The following is a 19265-nucleotide window of genomic DNA, read 5'->3' as shown; positions in this document are numbered from 1 at the left end:
TCCGTCCACCGGTATTCCGAGAAATATTATTAACATGAAACAAAATCTTATTTAGATTAATTTAATTAAATAACTTCAACGAAATTAAGTAAGATTAGGATTTGGGCATCTGGGTCCCCTGAGATGGGTAATTGTCACACTCTGTTTCACCACAAAGGGACTGTTTTGACTCGTATTTGATTAATTTGATATAATAGCGAAAATTGCTGAAGTAAGGTAGTTCTATACCGTATACTTGTATGACGAGTATAGTCCAGTAACTTTATACATTAGACCTTGCGTTAAATTGGATAGTTCTGATGTTTTTTGCACATTTTTTTATGATGTTGGCAGAATGAATTTAAAACGAATAAACTTTTTTTGGATTAAATTACTATTAGCTCGTAAAATCTTCATAAAAGAAAGCTTCTTTCGATTAGATGGAGATAAAAAAGTAACTGGATTTTCATATCGCAGTTACCTAGTTTCAAACCGTCTATTAGCTGATGTTTTAGAATACATTTTTGAACAATATTTCCGATGGAAAGTGAAAGTGTCACACAAAATTAACAGATTTCAGGTGGAAGTCAATCTACTGGATTTACCTGTATTGTTACACAGGCAAACTGGGTCAGTGTCTTGCTAAACATGTCTTGTAGTTATAGATAAATATTTGGTCCTTACCATACAATGTAGTGTTTGGCATACGTGTCAGGTAGTGACGTAGGTTAGTTTCGTTTTGGGGTCAAAACACCATATCGGTTAACAAGCCTACCTATGCAATGAATATGTTTTAAAGAAGTAGGTATAAAATAGGTACATAATATCACCGTAACTGTGAATGGTTTATATTCTATGTATGTATTAATGTATTTACAAAAAAAGTATACAAGTATGTGTTTATATCTGTTATCTAGTACCCATAGTAAACTTTGCTTAGTTTGGGACTAGAGGCACAGTGTAAAATGTCCAAGGATTTATTTATTTAATAATCCATCCTTTTAACATTATAAAAGCGAAAGTTACTCTGCCCTTTTCAAGCAAAACCACTGAACCTATTCAGATTGGTATAGAGTTGGTCAAGATTCAAGAAAAAAATGTTTTTAAAAAGAGGCGCTCCTCTTTTCGCTTAAGTCTTTCTGTGAATGACCGAATTTCGTGCGGATAAAGCCATGTAAAAAATCTAGCATGATTTACATATAATAAACAAACAAAAAAAACTCAATAAAACTAATTTATTTTTGCAAATAGGCNAAATAGCCTTTTAAAAAGCACTTTTACGCGTCCTAGTATAACCCTACCAGTGCTTCGGGACAATAAATGGGCCAGTGCTGAGAAGAAGCAGCGCAAGAAACTCAGTCACTATTGTCAGCCTCCTTTTCAAGGGTTTACACTTTTTAAAATATAGGTACATAGTCTAGTCATTATATTGATGCGAGCTAGGCAGTAAAACATTCCAAACATTTTTGTAATCATAACAAATATTGCATAAGAGAAGGCTAGATGTAAATTTTAATACTCTGATTAAATCTGAAATGTTTTTTGCATCCAGCTCTGTTTTTAACGGCAAATAGAGCCAATCTCAGCAAAGCCTCTTGATTTGGCAAACATGATCCCGCCATGAATGTTTAATTAACCTTGAACTGTTCCCGAAGAGCATAGAGAATAAATTTAATCAGAAACCTTTCCAATTATTTTAGATATTTTCTTCCCTTCTAAAGGTATTTTGGTTCTTGTATATCGCAATCACCCGTATATAATTCGGTATATTTTTGTATTCAGAATTTAATTCTCATTTGGGAAACAAGGCTGCCTGAGGTGAGACATGAACCCATTGCTTTTCGTTTGGCGGATGACGGTTCTAACCACTGAACTATGTAGTTATTGAGACATTGGTTAATCTGCCTAAGATTGATTTAAAAATTGAGGGCAGTTGAGATTTTCAACCAAATACAAGTAATCATGTAATACGAGTATGACTCCTATGTCAATAAATATTTTATTTATTTATTTATTCAGATGTATTGATATGATAATGTATTGATTATAGTTGTGCCCGCGGCCACAAAATATAATAGAAGACAAACTCCATACTAAACGCGCTCGAGCCACGCACACATAGACACCGCTCTAGCAAGACTGTCTTGGACGAATGCGAGCGCGACGTGGCGCGACAGACGTTCGCCACACGTTCGCTGTGGTTCGCTTGAGTCACGCGCCGGTCAACCGCCTATGATATTATTTTGTTTTGCGAAATTGACGAAAANCACCCGTAAACAATTCCGTATATTTTTGTATTCAGTTTAATTCTCATTTGGGAAACAAGGCTGCCTGAGGTGAGACATGAACCCATTACTTTTCTTTTGCCGGACGACGGTTCTAACCACTAAACTATAGAGACTTTGGTCAATCTGCCTAAGATTTACTTGAAAATTGAGAGCAGTTGAGTTTTTCAACCAAATAAGAGTAATTATGTAATGTTACTCCTATGTCAATAAATAATTGATTTATTATTTATTTAAGCCGTGTTGTGTCTAACAACAAACCAGCACAAAACATGCATATAAAAATCGTTTTATGTGTGTATGTGTATAGATAGACACAATCGATATTACATTGGATCTCGTTTGCACACAATGAAAAGTTGTTATCGAGTTAATCTGTATAGCTTTTATCCGAATTCATTTGGCAGTTGATGAGTTTTAAACTAAATAATAATGGAGTGCTCGATGAGCTTAAAATAGTGTGTAAAATAATTTAAATTGCTACTTACTAACCTTTAAAAGTTCAGTCCAAACTGCTACCACATACAAAATTCACTAAAGTTTTCTGTCTGCGTCTACCTCCTTGAACCTATTTAGAAAAAAAAATTAATGCTACATAAAAAGTACCTAATGCCTTTTAAAAATAAACTGTTCCTTTTTCAAAACGTTTCAGTTGCAAGTTACGAAAGTGGAGGTATGCGGGCAGCGCTACGACGGCCGCGTCCGTGCTACGGCGTAGCTCGTAGCAGACTGGCGGACCTGTAGCGCGTAGCGTCTGAAAATATTTGCAAACTACGGATTGTTTCTTACGCCCGTATTCACAAACGATGCTTGCTTAAGTGAAGCAGCAAATCGAACGCACAGCGTTGAATAGAGCTCTTTGATTGTTTCGTATGTTACCCTGTGCGTTCACGCGCACTGTGAGACCTCATAGTAATGTTTGTAAACACGGGCGATATTCTCCACGATTGCGATTACAGTTCAGTGGGTGAGGTTTTATTTTTGTTTAAATAGTTTCATATTTTTTTGATAGAAATATCAGACTTTTTCATAGTCTCCGGAAAACTTTACATTGGACTTGATTGATAGTTGTGTAAAAAAGTGGTTTTATTTAAATCCCACTATCGGGTTCTCAACTATGAATGAATATGTAAATATAATAATAGCAAAGCTGGAGCTTATGAAGGTATTCCATTGGAATACTCTTGGAGATAAAGCAATTCAAACACAACATAAATCCTACTAATACTATAAATACGAAAGTTTGGATATCTGGATGTCTGGATGTTTGTTACTCTTTCACTCAAAAACTACTGAACTGATTGTATGAGACTTTACTGTATTATTGTTTATAATCCAGAATAACCATAGGCTATAATTTATGACGACATGTGACAAACTAAATTTCACGCGGGTGAAGCCGCGGGCAAAAGCTAGTGTTTCATATTTTGTGCCAGACATTATGAATAGGTGCATGTTCTCAAATATTCGTGTAAGCACAATAAAAACGGTTATCGATTCAGTTTCGGAACAAAAATAAAACTGGACGCTTTTAATAAACTAGTGCCCAGACAAACATGTAGATTGTAGACGAACTCGCAGAACTAATGCTTTTATTGCTATCCTAAAATATCTCGCCAATTTTAGTTCTACCTATGACAGGGTTTCCCAAACTATAGCCTTGATCACACGTACCGAGCAAACAGTGCTCAGCCGACCGCTCGAGTATGTGACTCGCTCATCCAACTGTCTCGACCGAGTAAACATTTTATCGTCTCGCCCGTTTACTCGGTACGTGTGATCAAGGCTTATGGGTCGCGACCCAGTGATGGGTGGCGAGCGAACATTGAGTGGGCCCTGCCTGTAGAACGATACACCACCCTACCGATCCAACCGCTGGGCAGCGGGAGAAATTTCCTATAGATGGGTCCCGAGTTTGGGAACTTGTATTAGATTAGTCGTAGCCCGTAGTCGACAACTTTGGGAACCACTGATCTATAGACTAGTTCTATAGAACTCAGTTTTAAATTAGTTTTACTTTGATATAGGTCACCTAAAACCCTGCTTCGTGAATCTCACTTAAATATTAATATAACGTAAACTAAAAATGTTTTGACTTAATTAATAAAGGTCAGACGAGGTTCTGCAAAAATATAAGCAATCTAAAAAAGGAAATCGTATTTCTTGCTTTCGCTTCTAAACGTTTTCTTGAAATTGTAATTAATTTTAACCGTAGACTTTAATCAAGGAAATTCGCTATCATTTAGACAGAAGAAGGTAGGAAGAATATTCAATGATTTAGTTTAAAGATCACGGTACTGTTACTATATGAGAAATGACGACTGTTTATTTTACTTCGAGGTTCTTATAGTCGACAACTCAAAAGAGTTTATATGGGTAGTAAAATAGCGCCCATTATTATTATATTAGATGCCACAGTGATTATATCGATGTGGTGTAATTACTCATAAAAAATCACTGGTTTTATAAATAAATCACCTCTTGAAAGTCATGGCAAATTACCATAATACTCTTAAGCTGGTTGCACCATCTTACTGTAACTCTAACAAACGTCAAAAATCTGTCAAACTCCATCCAAAAAACACCGGTTATCGTTACAGTTAAAGTTAGGTGCTGCAACTCAGCCTTACACCGTATGCCCTTGACCATGCATCCTTTATAAGTTGCGTAATATTTACGATGTTTCAGCAACAGGTCCACTGGACTATACTTATAGTCTATGTATAGGATCTATACTTATACTATCTACTAACTGGACCTGGTCCAGTTAGTAGATAGTATAAGTATAGATCCTCTTTCTCATCACTCCAGTAATTGCCCCCAGCGGGATTCCAACTGAGATCCATATCTGTGTTGTAATCTGGTAGTAAACTACCCAGCGGCCGCCAAAAATAATGAAAAAATATTTTTATAAAGACCTACTAGTATCGCAAAGCAAATAAGTAAGCGAGTATAGTTCTTCCAACTCACGAAGGCGAGTGAGCTTTACTTGTGTGTGTACGTGTACATGTACATAACTATAGTGTAATATCTGGGTACTTCTCATTTACACTCAAACTTGATGGTCACACGATAATAGTTCATAAACGGTATAAGTTAGAACAATAACTTTGAAATCAGATGATAAAATATCTATTTAGCTACATACAAAATAAATTTTATTTATTTTGTGCCGCGGCTTCGTACGCGTGAAAACCCGTTTTCGCAACATTTTTCATTGTTTCTCTGCTCCTATTGATCATAGCGTGATGCTTATAGCCTTCCTCGATAAATGGGCTATCTAACACTGAAATAATTTTTCAAATCGGTCCAGTAGTTCCGGAGATTAGTGCGTTCAAGTAAGCAAACAAACAAATTCTTCAGCTTTATAATATTAATAGTATAGATTTATTAAAGCCGTGTTGTGTATATCAACAAACATGCATATAAAAATAGTTTTATGTGTGTATGCGTTAGACACAATCGATATTACATTGGAACCGTTTGCACACAAACAATGTAAAAGTTGCTATCGAGTTATTCTGTGTAGCTTTTATCCGAATTTATTAAGCAGTTGATGAGTTTTAAACTAAATAATAATGGAGTGCTCGCTGAGCTTAAAATAGTGTGTAAAATAATTTAAATTTCTGCTTACTAACCTTTAAAAGTTCAGTCCTAACTGCTACCACATACAAAATTCACTAAAGTTTTCAGTCTGTCTACTCCGTGATCTTATTTAAAAAAAAAAGATTCTGAATTAAAAAAGTAATGCCTTTTAAAAACAAACTGTTCCTTTTTCAAAACAGATTTTTGCGTTTTAGTTGCAAGTTACGAAAGTGGAGGTATGCGGGCAGCGCTGCGACGGCCGCGTCCGTGCTACGGCGTAGCTCGTAGCAGACTGGCGGACCTGTAGCGCGTAGCGTCTGAAAATATTTGCAAACTACGGATTGTTTCTTTCGCCCGTATTCACAAACGATGCTTGCTTAAGTGAAGCAGCAAATAGAACGCACAGCATTGAATAGAGCTCTGTGATTGTTTCGTATGTTACCCTGTGCGTTCACGCGCACTGTGAGACCTTATAGTAATGTTTGTGATTTCAACTCAGTGGGTGAGGTTTTATTTTTGTTTAAGTAGTTTCACATTGTTCTGATAAGAGTCAGACTTTTTCATGAAGTCTCAGGAAAACTTAAGATTAGACTTGATTGATATTTGTGTAAAAAAGTGGTTTTATTTAAATCTATCGGGTTCTCAACTATGAATATTATTGAATATGTAAATACATATAATAATAGCAAAGCTGGAGCTTATGAAGGTACAGCTTAGTTAAAATACACCTTTGGAATACTCTTGGAGATAAAGCAATTCAAACACAAGCGAAAGTTTGGATATCTGGATGTCTGGATGTTTGTTACTCTTTCACTCAAAAACTACTGAACTGATTTTAATGAAACTTTACAGTATTATTGTTTATAATCCAGAATTTAATATATTTATGACTATAATTTATGATATAATTTATATAATAATTTATATATAATTTATGACGATATGTGACAAACTAAATTTCACGCGGGTGAAGCCGCGGGCAAAAGCTAGTGTTTCATATTTTGTGCCAGACATTATGAATAGATGTACATATTTCTAAATGTTCGTGTAAGCACAATAAAAACGGTTATCGATCCAGTTTCTGAACAAAAATAAAACTGAACGCTTTTAATAAACTAGTGCCCAGACAAACATGTAGATTGTAGACGAACTAGTAGAACTATTGCTTTTATTGCTATCCTAAAATAACTCGCCAATTTTAGTTCTACCTATGACAGGGTTTCCCAAACTATAGCCTTGATCACACGTACCGAGCAAACGGGCGAGACAGTGCTCTCGGCCGAGTACTCGGTGTGTATTCAATGAATATTACGCCGAGTGCTCGGCCGAGCGCTCGAGTATGTGACTCGCTCATCCAACTGTCTCGACCGAGTAAACATTTTATCGTCTCGCCCGTTTACTCGGTACGTGTGATCAAGGCTTATGGGTCGCGGCCCTGCCTGTAGAACGACACACCACCCACCCTACCGATCCAACCGTTGGGCAGCGGGAGAAATTTCCTATAGATGGGTCCCGAGTTTGGGAACTTGTATTAGATGAGTCGTAGCCCAGACAACTTTGGGAACCACTGATCTATGGACTAGTTCTATAGAACTCAGTTTTAAATTAGTTTTACTTTAATATAGGTCACCTAAATCCGTGCCTCGTGAATCTCACTTAAATATTAATAAAATGTAAACTAAAAATGTTTTGACTTAATTATTAAAGGTCAGACGAGGTTCTGCAAAAATATAAGCAATCAAAAAAATTAAATCGTATTTCTTGCTTTCGCTTCTAAACGTTTTCTTGAAATTGTAATTAATTTTAACCGTAGACTTTAATCGAGGAAATTCGCTATCATTTAGACATTAGAAGAAGGTAGAAAGAACATTTTATGATTATATAGTTTAAGATCACGGTACTGTTACTATATGAGAAATGACGACTGTTTATTTTACTTCGAGGTTCTTATAGTCGACAACTCAAAAGAGTTTATATGGGTAGTAAAATAGCGCCCATTATTATTATATTAGATGCCACAGTGTAATTACTCATAAAAAATCACTAGTTTTATAAATAAATCACCTCTTGAAAGTCATGGCAAATTACCATAATACACTTAAGCTGGTTGCACCATCTTACTGTAACTCAAACTCCATCCAAAAAACACCGGTTATCGTAACAGTTAAAGTTAGGTGATGCAACTCAGCCTTACACCGTATGCCCTTGACCATGAACATGACTGTATCCTTTATAAGTTGCGTAATATTTGCGATGTTTCAGCAACAGGTCCAGTTAGTAGATAGTATAAGTATAGATCCTCTTTCTCATCACTCCAGTAATTGCCCCCAGCGGGATTCCAACCGAGATCCATATCTGTGTTGTAATCTGGTACTAAACTACCCAGCGGCCGCCAAAAATAATGAAAAAATATTTTTATAAAGACCTATTAGTATTGCAAGGCAAAGAAGTAATCGAGTATAGCTTTACTTTTGTGTGTATGTGTACATGCACATAACGATAGTGTAATGTCTATCAAAACTTTTGAAAAACGATCAGTAGCGAGCCACCACACATGTAAAGCTCACTCGCCTTCGTGAGTTGCAAGAATTGTATTCAATACTCTTTCTATGGAGAACTTTAAGACCTTTTAAAAGTTAGTCCTTTCAGCAATTCAAAATTACAATATTAAAAGAGCAAATCTTCAGTCTCCAGGCACCATCCCTCTATTATCATAGGATGATAGAGCGGGTTATAATGTCCTATAGAAGGCTCATAGTTACGACAGTCCTTTTGTGGTGTAATTTATGGCAAAATGAAAGGGCCTGGGCATGACATGTCGGCCTTTGGAGTCCTTGGACTAGATAAGGCTTTGTTTACTGGTTATTACGGTAAGATATGGGGTTGTTCATTTGTGTAATTGGAGGATAAAATATTTAGACTGAGTTGCACCACCTAACTTTGACAGTAACCGGTGTTTTTGCATGGAGTTTGACAGATTTTTGACGTTTGTCAACGTTAAAGTAAGATGGTGCAACCCAGCCTTAGTATTGCACTGAAAGGGTTAAAATATTGTATAGGTATTTCTGTTCACGTTTTGTGACAAAAAGCACATTTTTGGCTCTTTATAAACGCAATTTTTCCCAAAAGTAGCTCAAAAACTTACTGCTACTGTAACTACAGTACTTATTATTATTCTGTGCTCTACAGGTCCCATCTCGATTAGTATAAATATGAGCTAAAGATGAATAATAAGAGATTACTCGTAGTAATGAAACAGTTACGATCAGACCGTCAATAGCTTTTAAATGGGCATTTCGCACATTAGCAATATTTAATTATTGTAGTACTGTACTCGTTATCAACTAATTTAATGTAAGTAATCCAAATAAATAAATGCTTTTATTTTGAATACNTAGGTCGATCGTCGTTCCGCGAAAAAAATACGTAACTTTTTGTGATTATCCATAGATATACCGTCGCTTGCTTGAACAATATTTTCTACCTCTAAAATTTAAACAATTTAATTGAAACTTTGCCATTGAAAACTTAACATGTTAGACTTGTTTGTGTAGTATTCAACTTGCACCGTTAAATTCAAATTTAAGGATAATTCTAAAAAAACTAAAATTTTCGTCACCTTCGTGGTGTTTTATCCACGAAGGTGATTTTAGGCCACGAAAGTGATTTCTTGCTTTGGTTTATTTTAAAATATAGTGACTGGTGTTTATGTTTTTACAATATTTTAATAACTAATAAATTATACGTGGTAAGTAGTGATCAGTACATCAATAAATAAATAAGGGCCTCGTTTTTTTGTTGTCTGTCTGTATGACTATACAGTCATACAGACAGACAACAAAAAAACATACATACGTATGTCTGTATATGTGACTGTGTTTCTGTTTGTAAGATAAATTTAATCTGAAGTTTGAGTTAAAAGTTGTACAACAAAAATACGAGGCCCTCTGGCCTAAATAAAAAATATATTTTTGTTGAGGGACTGATAATCAGTTAGAGTTCTTTTTTATTGATGAGGTCCTGATAATCCGTTTTTTGCTTCTTTAGCATTTCAGAATGCCACCAGGTCACCCTTGAAACCAATTGCGTAGAATCTTGTAACTTAGTAGGTGACGTAATCGGTAGAGTTTTATCTTGTATTTAAGTAGGTACCTATTTATATTATGTTATTGCTATTTATCTATGAATAAAGACAAAATATATGTTTTATAAACACTTAAGAGTCATATACAGTTGTAAAGTTTGAAAAAATTATTGCTGTGAAGTACAGAATCACTTTCGTGGCATCAAAAAATTCAAAACGTTAAAGCTTCCAAACGAGACTCACTATTTGACTGATTTACTGAGAATACAATCTTCACATCAAGCGCTACAATTTTTGTTAACAAAAAGTTGAAACAAGTTAGAAATGAAATTCGCCACGAAGGTGACGATGAGAACCGTGGCGATGAGAAATACCCATCTATCAAAACTTTTAAACGAACAGTAGCGAGCCACCACACATGTAAAGCTCACTCGCCTTCGTGAGTTGCAAGAACTGTATTCAATACTCTTTCTATGGAGAACTTTAAGACCTTTTAAAATTTAGTCCCTTCAGCGATTCAAAATTACAATATTAAAAGAGCAAATCTCCAGTTTCCAGGCACCATCCCTCTATTATCATAGGATGATAGAGCGGGTTATAATGTCCTATAGAAGGCTCATAGTTACGACAGTCCTTTTGTGGTGTAATTTATGGCAAAATGAAAGGGCCTGGGCATGACATGTCGGCCGTTGGAGTCCTTGGACTAGATAAGGCTTTGTTTACTGGTTATTACGGTAAGATATGGGGTTGTTCTTTATGTAATTGGAAGATAAAAGATTTAGGCTGAGTTGCACCCACCTAACTTTGACAGTAACCGGTGTTTTTGTATGGAGTTTGACAGATTTTTGACGTTTGTCAACGTTAAAGTAAGATGGTGCAACCCAGCCTTAGGCCCGGTTTTTTGATTCGTAGTTAAAATAACCAATGGTCATATTTGACAGATGTCAAATGACAAGTGGTTAAATATCAGAAAAAAATGTTTTTCGAACAATGGTTAGCATGACTTTTAGTACATTTTTTAACCATTAGTTTATATTTTGTTAACATTTAACCATTAGTAGCAAAATTTAACAATTAGTTATTTTAACTATGAATCAAAAAACTGGGCCTTAGTATTGCACTGAAAGGGTTAAAATATTGTATAGGTATTTCTGTTCACGTTTTGTGACAAAAAGCACATTTTTGGCTCTTTATAAACGCAATTTTTCCCAAAAGTAGCTCAAAAACTTACTGCTACTGTAACTACAGTACTTATTATTATTCTGTGCTACAGGTCCCATCTCGATTAGTATAAATATAAGATAAAGATGAATAATAAGAGATTACTCGAAGTAATGAAACAGTTAATTAAAAGTTACGATCAGTGTGCCTACCATGAGTTTACGTTAGGTGAGCTCGCTAGCGAATACGTCAAAAAATTCTATGAAGATTTTATTTCTTGAAAGTAGCCGCTAGGGGCGCTGAACAATATGTCATTCATTTAAATGTCATTTTTTTACGCAGTCGCTAGCGAGAACGTAAACTCATGGTAGGCACACAGACCGTCAATAGCTTTTAAATGGGCATTTCGCACATTAGCAATATTTAATTATTGTAGTACTGTACTCGTTATCAACTAATTAAATGTAAGTAATCCAAATAAATAAATGCTTTTATTTTGAATATTTTACCCAATAACTTAATGAGTCCTGAATTTCTCCAGCAATTAAAATACGGGTGTTGTAGATTGAACATGATTCATTCGAAAGTTATATAACAAAAGCAAGTCATTGTTAGCTCGAGAACGGCGTAAGATGGGAAGTGGTTGCAATTAGCCTGATTAAAGTGAACGAACACAAATAAGAAAGGTACAGTGGACTCACTCCACTAGTACGGTTGGTTTATGAACTTAGCCTTTCACTGTTTGAGTTTTTATTGGCGGTCAAGCTGTAGATCCTGGCTACACAAGAGTTGCAGCGGTGGAAACGAGAGGTGGGAATAGTCTCGTGCCTGGTACGGTGGTTACGTTCTGGACTATGTCAAACTAGATTTGCTTATGTATTGGTCTAGGGTTATATTTAACCCTTAAACGCACAAGAAAGTAATTTTGAAAGATTTATTCATTATTTTTGGAACTAAAGGCAATAAAATTCATTGGTTGGGGTTAAAGTGGGCATAGTTAAATAAAATACAAAACTGACACTTTACTATTGAGTACATATATAAGTTATGTTGTACATATTAAGATATCCCAGGCAGAAATGGTCTCACTTTGATTTATTTTTTTCTCCATACAAAGCGAGAGCCTGCTACGTCCAACTCTATCATAACAAAATTGAACAAAGTGGAATCTTGAATGTAAGAAAATTGAGACGGTTGGTAAATGTCAAGTGCCTACTTATTTTAGTAACAAAGGTCTATTGATTTTCATCCTTAAAAGCAGTCCTTCAAATAATAGCATTAATTTAAAACTGAGCACTCTTTACGAACAATGTAATAGACAATTATTTTCTTAGACTGAACTTCAGCTGAAGCAGTTCAAATTAAAACACTATGGCATTTTATGTAGCCACATTAAGAGCGATTTTTCAACAAAATGTATGATGCAATATTTAAACACAGTTCTAAATAAGTATTTGAAAAGTTTTGTATGAAACTTGGCAACTGGAATAAGTTTTGTATTCGAGATAAAGTTAAAACAAGTTTTGTCTCAGGAAATACAATATCGGAAACGTTGTCAGACGGGTTAGAAATTATTATTTTTACTAACAAACTTAGATAAAATGACGAGTAAATTCTTCTTATCCTTATGGTGTATAAAATAATTATTGTTTATTTTTCACGCTCATAACTAAACAATAAGGTCGAAAAAATATAGAAAAATTATCCCATTGCTTGCAACATTAAGGGTAAGTTACAAATAGATTAGTTGGGTCGAAAAGACGCGCTTCCGAATATATAAAATGAATAGAGGCCCTTGCCCTTCAGTCGAGTATGTACAGTAGGGACATAAGAACACACTTATTGAAAAATAGCATCTACTATCAGCTACTTAAGATACCATAGTATTCAGTTTGATGTGCCTTTTACCTAGATAACGGCTATCCTAGGGAATCTCGTAGGTAAAGATAATGAAATTGAAGCAGCCTAAGTGTCTCTTTGAGCCTCATATGTTTGAGAGAAAAGTATGTTGTAGGAAATAACAATACTTTTCACGTTATTGACTATTAATCCAAACATTTGGGGACAAAAAAGGCTTTGCCTTACAAAAGGTGGAACATAAAGTGTTTTTATTTGTATTGCTTATAGGCTAGTCATGAAAAATGTATTATTTCGATCTCGAGGAGTCAGAGCGTTAGCCGCCATCTTGACTGAAGGGGCCAAAATTTGTTCTTTTTAATGCTTCAATAGTTGACTTTATGACAAAAATGTCTAAAATATTACTACTACCACAGAATAATAATAAGTACTTACATAAAATGCCCAGTTTTCTAGCTTTATGTACTACGGGACTATTCCCACCTCTTTTTCCCACCACTGCAACTCCTGTGTAGCCAGGATCTACAGCTTGACCGCTAATAAAAACCCAACCAGTGAAGGTCAAGTTTGTCTCAGGGGAAAGTTAAACATTCTGGTTAAACTGTCATTGGGGTCCAATGATGCAACGAAATTAATCAGAAGAACATAAATGAGGAGTTCGAAGTTAGCTTTATGTACTGTCGTCATGTAGGTACGACGTCGTGTGCAATGTATTGCATCTCATGTCATGACATACCTACAGGGTAACCGATTATGCCGATATCTTCGTTTGCACAGTGGTGAGAGGACTCGGTTATCATGTGGTCCGTATGAGATAAACTTTATTTGTTAGTTTCAGAGCAGGTTTTATAAAAGCTTGGTGACAATGGAATATATTATTGAGAATACTTTTTATGTATGTACGTAACTTAACGGGCAGCGCAGGACCGTGCATTGTGGAAAACCTTGGAGGCCTTTGTCCAGCACTGGACGTCATTTGCCTGAAACGAACGAACGAACGATGTAACTTAATATGTATTATTTTAAAGTAAGTCCAAACACGGTTAAAGATAATGTTTTTTCACCCATGGCTTCCACAAAAGCGTTATATCCTAAATTCTACACTAGAGCACATTTTGAGTGAATGCCATACTGATGACTGAATAAACAAGTTTTCTATCTTTTTTCTTATTTTATCTGTTTCCATCACCAGTTTTGTAACTCGTCTACGTTTCCCCAAAGCCTGAGCGACGCGACGGCCGGTTGTGCTAAAAGATTCAAAGCGAGACAGCGCGAGTTTTTGTAATATTAACGTTTCAGCACTTCTCGAGCGCGCTTCTTTTACGAACCCATCGTGGAACGAGTCTTACGTTTTTATTTGGGGTAGGTACTATTTTTATTCACACGTTGAGAACGCTATTTTATATGTGAATGAGGGATTGAAAAAAGTAGAATCTCTAAACCACTTCTGTAAATTACCCAGATAACTTAGGTATATTACATAAGCAAGATTCTACAGACCTTCAACTCAGAAGGCGCACTATTTATCTTATAGTACTGTTATAAGTGACGTTTATCTTGTAAATTATTATATTATCACCTAAATAAAACATTAGGCGTTTAACCAATTACAACAGTTTGCGATGCTTTATCAAGCTTATAACTTTTATCGTCGAACACAGGACAAAACTATATAAAAATAACAAAACCTGCAACATTCTGTTCAGTGTTTCAAATAATATAAAATGTTGTGTGTAGAGTTAGAATATTCTCATAATTTCTGATTGTCCTTGTCCGGGCCAAACTTCACCTTCACTGGTTGGGCTTTTATTGGCGGTCAAGCTTTAGATCCTGGCACAGAAGTTGCAGCATTTGCAGCGGTGGGAATGAGAGGTGGGAATAGTCCCTTTCTAATTGTCCTTAATACCCTTCGAAAGAAATATAACTCAAAGGCGACTGACTGACTGACTGACATAGTGATCTATCAACGCACAGCCCAAACCACTGGACGGATCAGGCTAAAATTTGTCATGCAGGTAGATGTTATGACGTAGGCATCCGCTAAGAAAGGATTTTACGAAACTTCACCCCTAAGCGGGTAAAACGGGATCCACGCGTACGAACTCGCGGGCGGCCGCTAGTTAAATAATAAACCACATCTACTTACGATATAATATGTCTAAGAATAGAAGACATCTGCCGCCCTAATATGACGGCAGGCTACAGATAATAAATTGTAATGAAGACATACAACATCGCGGCCCATTACAATGGCTTGTGTCAGTCTCCGGCGCACACTGGGTAGAAGAGATGCTGCCCGTCTCAAGAAAACTTCACGGTACAATTAATGAAGTTCCTGATATAATGTAAGACTGTTTTTTATTTAAGTCAGACGAACTTAAAGACTGCTGTATAAGCTGTAGATCCTGGCTACACAGGAGTTTTACGTCTGATGTTAAAGCCAGAGTAGTCAATTCAAGGAAAGCTTTGTTTTTTTTTGTTACTAGTATGATCGATGGCACATCAAGGTAACGCTATGCAGATGCACCTTATGCAGATGCGCCTTATGCAGTAACTGGTGTTGTTTTGCAATAAAATATCTAGTCTGATGTACATTTTGGCCTTAGTACGAAATTGCAACTTGTATAATGAAGAAAGCATCTTTTATAGCTGAGGACAAGAGTCTCGTCTTGATACGGTTCTATGGACAAATTTATAAAAAGGTTTTAACCTATTCTTACAAACTTACATATCATGTAAACAAAATAAACATAGTTTTGCCCTATTCAAGTCACCGCCATATAGACGTCATTATCATAAAAACGTGAGTGCACATTTTATAGCCGTCCGTGCTACTCGTACCTTCCCTCAAATAACTTGAATGTTGTCTAGAGTACTCTAGAGTGGAATGACGACTTGCGAAAGGTCACTGGCAAAAGCTGGATGGGACAAACGATAACAGAGTAAAATGCCACTTATTGCCACTAAATTACTACTTAACCCATGTCCAGCAGTTGACTTCCATAGGCCAATAAATACGATAATTGTTTATATGTTTGTGAAATAAAATATTTAAAAAAATGCATAAATTTTCAAATTGGTCCCAGTTATAGGCGTTTTTTCTGCCCAGTGTGCGTCATCGTCTGCGCCCACATAATATAGGATTACACATCTGTGTGGTCTAATCTGCCGAGAGCATGACGAAGGTCGGACGACGTATACGTCGCATGTCTGACGTAGGTATGTCACGCTGCGGATCGAGAGCAAAATGCTTTGTTGTATTACGTGCCAGTTGCTATGAAACCTGATAGGAATATTAATAATTAACTGGAGTCTTGTCGTATTTTTAGTGGATATTTTAGTCTTTATCGGGTATTAAATATTCGTAAAATGTTGAAGATTCTGAAACTTTATTTCTTTAGAAAATTGTGAAAATGGCAAAAAATATCGCATCTTTAGGTAACATAATAACATCTCTGATGTTAAATCGGAATATAGGTAAAGAAAGAAAGATTAAATTGGCATCAAATCACAAATGAGAGATGAAAACAAAACTCAATTCTAATACATTGTGTACATCTTTGAATTCAATTAGAAGGCCTTGAAAAATAATGAGAGGAACGTTGAAATTGATCTGAAAATAAACCTCCACCCGACTTCCGGGGCAATGTAATGCCCGTAAAACGGGAGGTCGCAGCCTCCTGCAATATTCAGGAGGACGAACAAATGATGCTCCATACGAGAAACTAAATTATTTTCATGATAAAGCTGGAAGTCCACTTAATAGTAAAGCAATTTGCATGCGATAATTTTGAATAGCAAAAGAAAAACTTCTGAAGCACAAGTACGAGTATCTTCATTTATTTAACTAAGATCAAAATTGGAGCGATATTACGAAATAGATATTATAGAACTATCTGCCCTGCTCAAAAAACCTTATTAATAAAATTCAAATGAAGCAAAAATAAATGAAAAACTTTTCTGGTGGTCCAAACAATTGGACTTTCTTAATTTTAATTTCCTTTCTCACTGATATTAGGCAAATTAGCTTTCTTTAGCATCATCATCATTATAATCATCATCTAACTGCTGAACATAGGCCTCCCCCAAAGCTTTAGCATAGCTAGTACTGTGCTCAAGTTTAAGTTTAAAATGAACAGATGTTAATTGAATCTGTCTTCAAAGTGAGCGTCTAAAAATGTTCATATTCAATTCACTTTGATCAGCGAGACGTGTAGGAATATTGCCGGTGAAATATTAAACTGGCACTTTGAAAAGCAACGCGCCGCAACGCAAGTGCTCTTCATTTAGCAACGCAGGAATATAAAAAAATAAGAAACTTAGTTTGATTCACCTTTCAGAAGATGCTGCACGTGCTGAAAAGGTGACTTAAAAAGCTACTTTTTCTGCTTTTTATCAGAATTGGCTTATAGCATTGTCGCAAAGCATTTGCTTATGGTGAGAAATAAAGTTTTATATCATTTTTATGAGCTGTATTGCGAAAATAAGTAACTTTTTTTTTGCTTTACATGTCTTTTAACTCTCATCTACTATTATTTCTGTACAAGCCTATATGCAAAAAGATAATAAGCAATGTGTTCAAACAATCTATAAGTTGGTTGTCCTATTAAACAAATAAAAATAAGTAGGTATGTCCGCAACGTTTTTCAACATTCTTGTCCGACTTCCAAAATAGGTTTTTCTACTACAAGTTTTTCACCATTCCGTTTTCAGGAAAATTGAGATTATACGTCATACGATCGCTTTATTGTTGGCCGNAAAATAACTATTGAATCTAAGGGCCTCACACTGATCTAAAAAGCTCATTGCTTAACCTTTCAGTTTAAGCTAGTTTGCACGCATTCCTGTAAAGTTTTTCAAAAAACGTAAAATAAATCTCGCGGAATCAAATCGGCGGATCTACCCTGGCACGCTTTTGAGACTTGGAGAGCGATCTTACGTTACAAATGTATGTATGAAATATTATTTACTAAAGAAAAATCATTTTTAACAACCAAAAAATCTTCTGGTTTTTTTTGTATTTTTATTTCTTTGTAGTCAAGTTTTAATTTTGTATACAATATTAGCACACATTTTAGGCACAATCACCTTATTGTAAAAACAAATTAATTAAAACAATATTTTAGGCCACCCATGTGTTAAAAAATATTCGAAATTATATCCGTATTCACAATATACAGGGTGTTAAGTAAATGGGTATATGAGCCGACACTAGCCCATGTTAAAATGGTCATATAAATGGTATAGTGAAGTCAGAAAATTGATATCTTCATTTTAATTATTTTAATTTTCATACAAATCGGATTTTATAAATTTTTTTTTGTTTGAAAATTAAAAAAAATAAAATGATGATATCAAATTTCTGACTTTATCATACCATTTATATGCCCATGTTAACATGGGCTAGTGTATGTCGGCTCATATACCCATTTACCTAACACCCTGTATACTTTCTTAAGTGAAGCAGCAAATCGAACGCACAGCGTTGAATAGAGCTCTGTGATTGGTTCGTGTGTCACCCTGTGCGTCCACGTGCACTTTGAGACCTCATAGTAATGTTTTACATGTTAATGATGTAGCCCTTTACAGTCCACTGCTGGACTATGAGCCTCCTCCACTATAGTGGAGGGTTTTGCCATAATCCCCACGCTTGGCAGGCGGGTTGGAGAACGCAGTTTAAAAGATTGATGTTTTTCAGAGAGCGCTGCTTCGTTTATGAATACGGACATTAATCTCTTCAATTAGTTTCAAACTGCAGAAAATGGTGGAGGAAATACATGATTAAGCATGAATAATATTATATTAACCACTTACTTATTTACCTCTCAGTGTCTTCAGGCAACTTATAAAAAGTACATTCTATGTTTTTATTATTATTTAGGCAGTTAAATACTGCACAGTATTGAGTACACCGTTTTTTATTCCATCATACACAAGAATACGCGTGCGTGAGTCAATGCTCGCTCGTATGTGAGGCCTTGTCGAATAGTATCCTGTAGGTGGGCCATCGTGCGTGTTTTGTTTTCGATGTAAACTCGCGGAGATGAACAGGCCTGGTAATGTGTGCAGTTCCTAATTCAACAAGCAAGAGTCCTGTCTTTTCTTACCTCACCCCACAATACTGGCAAGCTTCGGTCTTTGCCCCAGGCTTTTCATGCAGCTTGATGTGTCTCACCAGCCGCACCCGTCTACTGAAGCCCCGTCCACAATATCCGCATACCCACTGAGGCGGTAAGTGGATTACCGAATGTTTCTTCAGAGTTCCCTGTAACAGATTTTACAAGAGTTACGCTAAGGCATGTTACATACACACA

At 35.7% G+C, this 19265-nt stretch overlaps 1 protein-coding gene across 1 annotated transcript in view; it reads right to left on the bottom strand.

Moving 5' to 3' along the window:
* The window catches only part of LOC114359754 (ankyrin repeat and KH domain-containing protein 1), a 124332-nt gene that overhangs the window by 86160 nt on the left and 18907 nt on the right, over nt 1-19265 (bottom strand). Inside the window, exon 7 of the mRNA XM_028314252.1 lies at nt 19059-19216. Coding sequence (XP_028170053.1) covers nt 19059-19216 — 158 coding nt within the window. The remainder of the gene's footprint in view (nt 1-19058; nt 19217-19265) is intronic.

Source organism: Ostrinia furnacalis, unplaced genomic scaffold (genome assembly GCF_004193835.3).
Source record: "Ostrinia furnacalis isolate ACB-3 unplaced genomic scaffold, ASM419383v2 OfSCF4655, whole genome shotgun sequence".
NCBI classification, from domain to species: domain Eukaryota; kingdom Metazoa; phylum Arthropoda; class Insecta; order Lepidoptera; family Crambidae; genus Ostrinia; species Ostrinia furnacalis.
The sequence above is the reverse complement of the archived record's forward strand: the minus strand, read 5'-3'. Positions and strand labels throughout refer to the sequence as shown.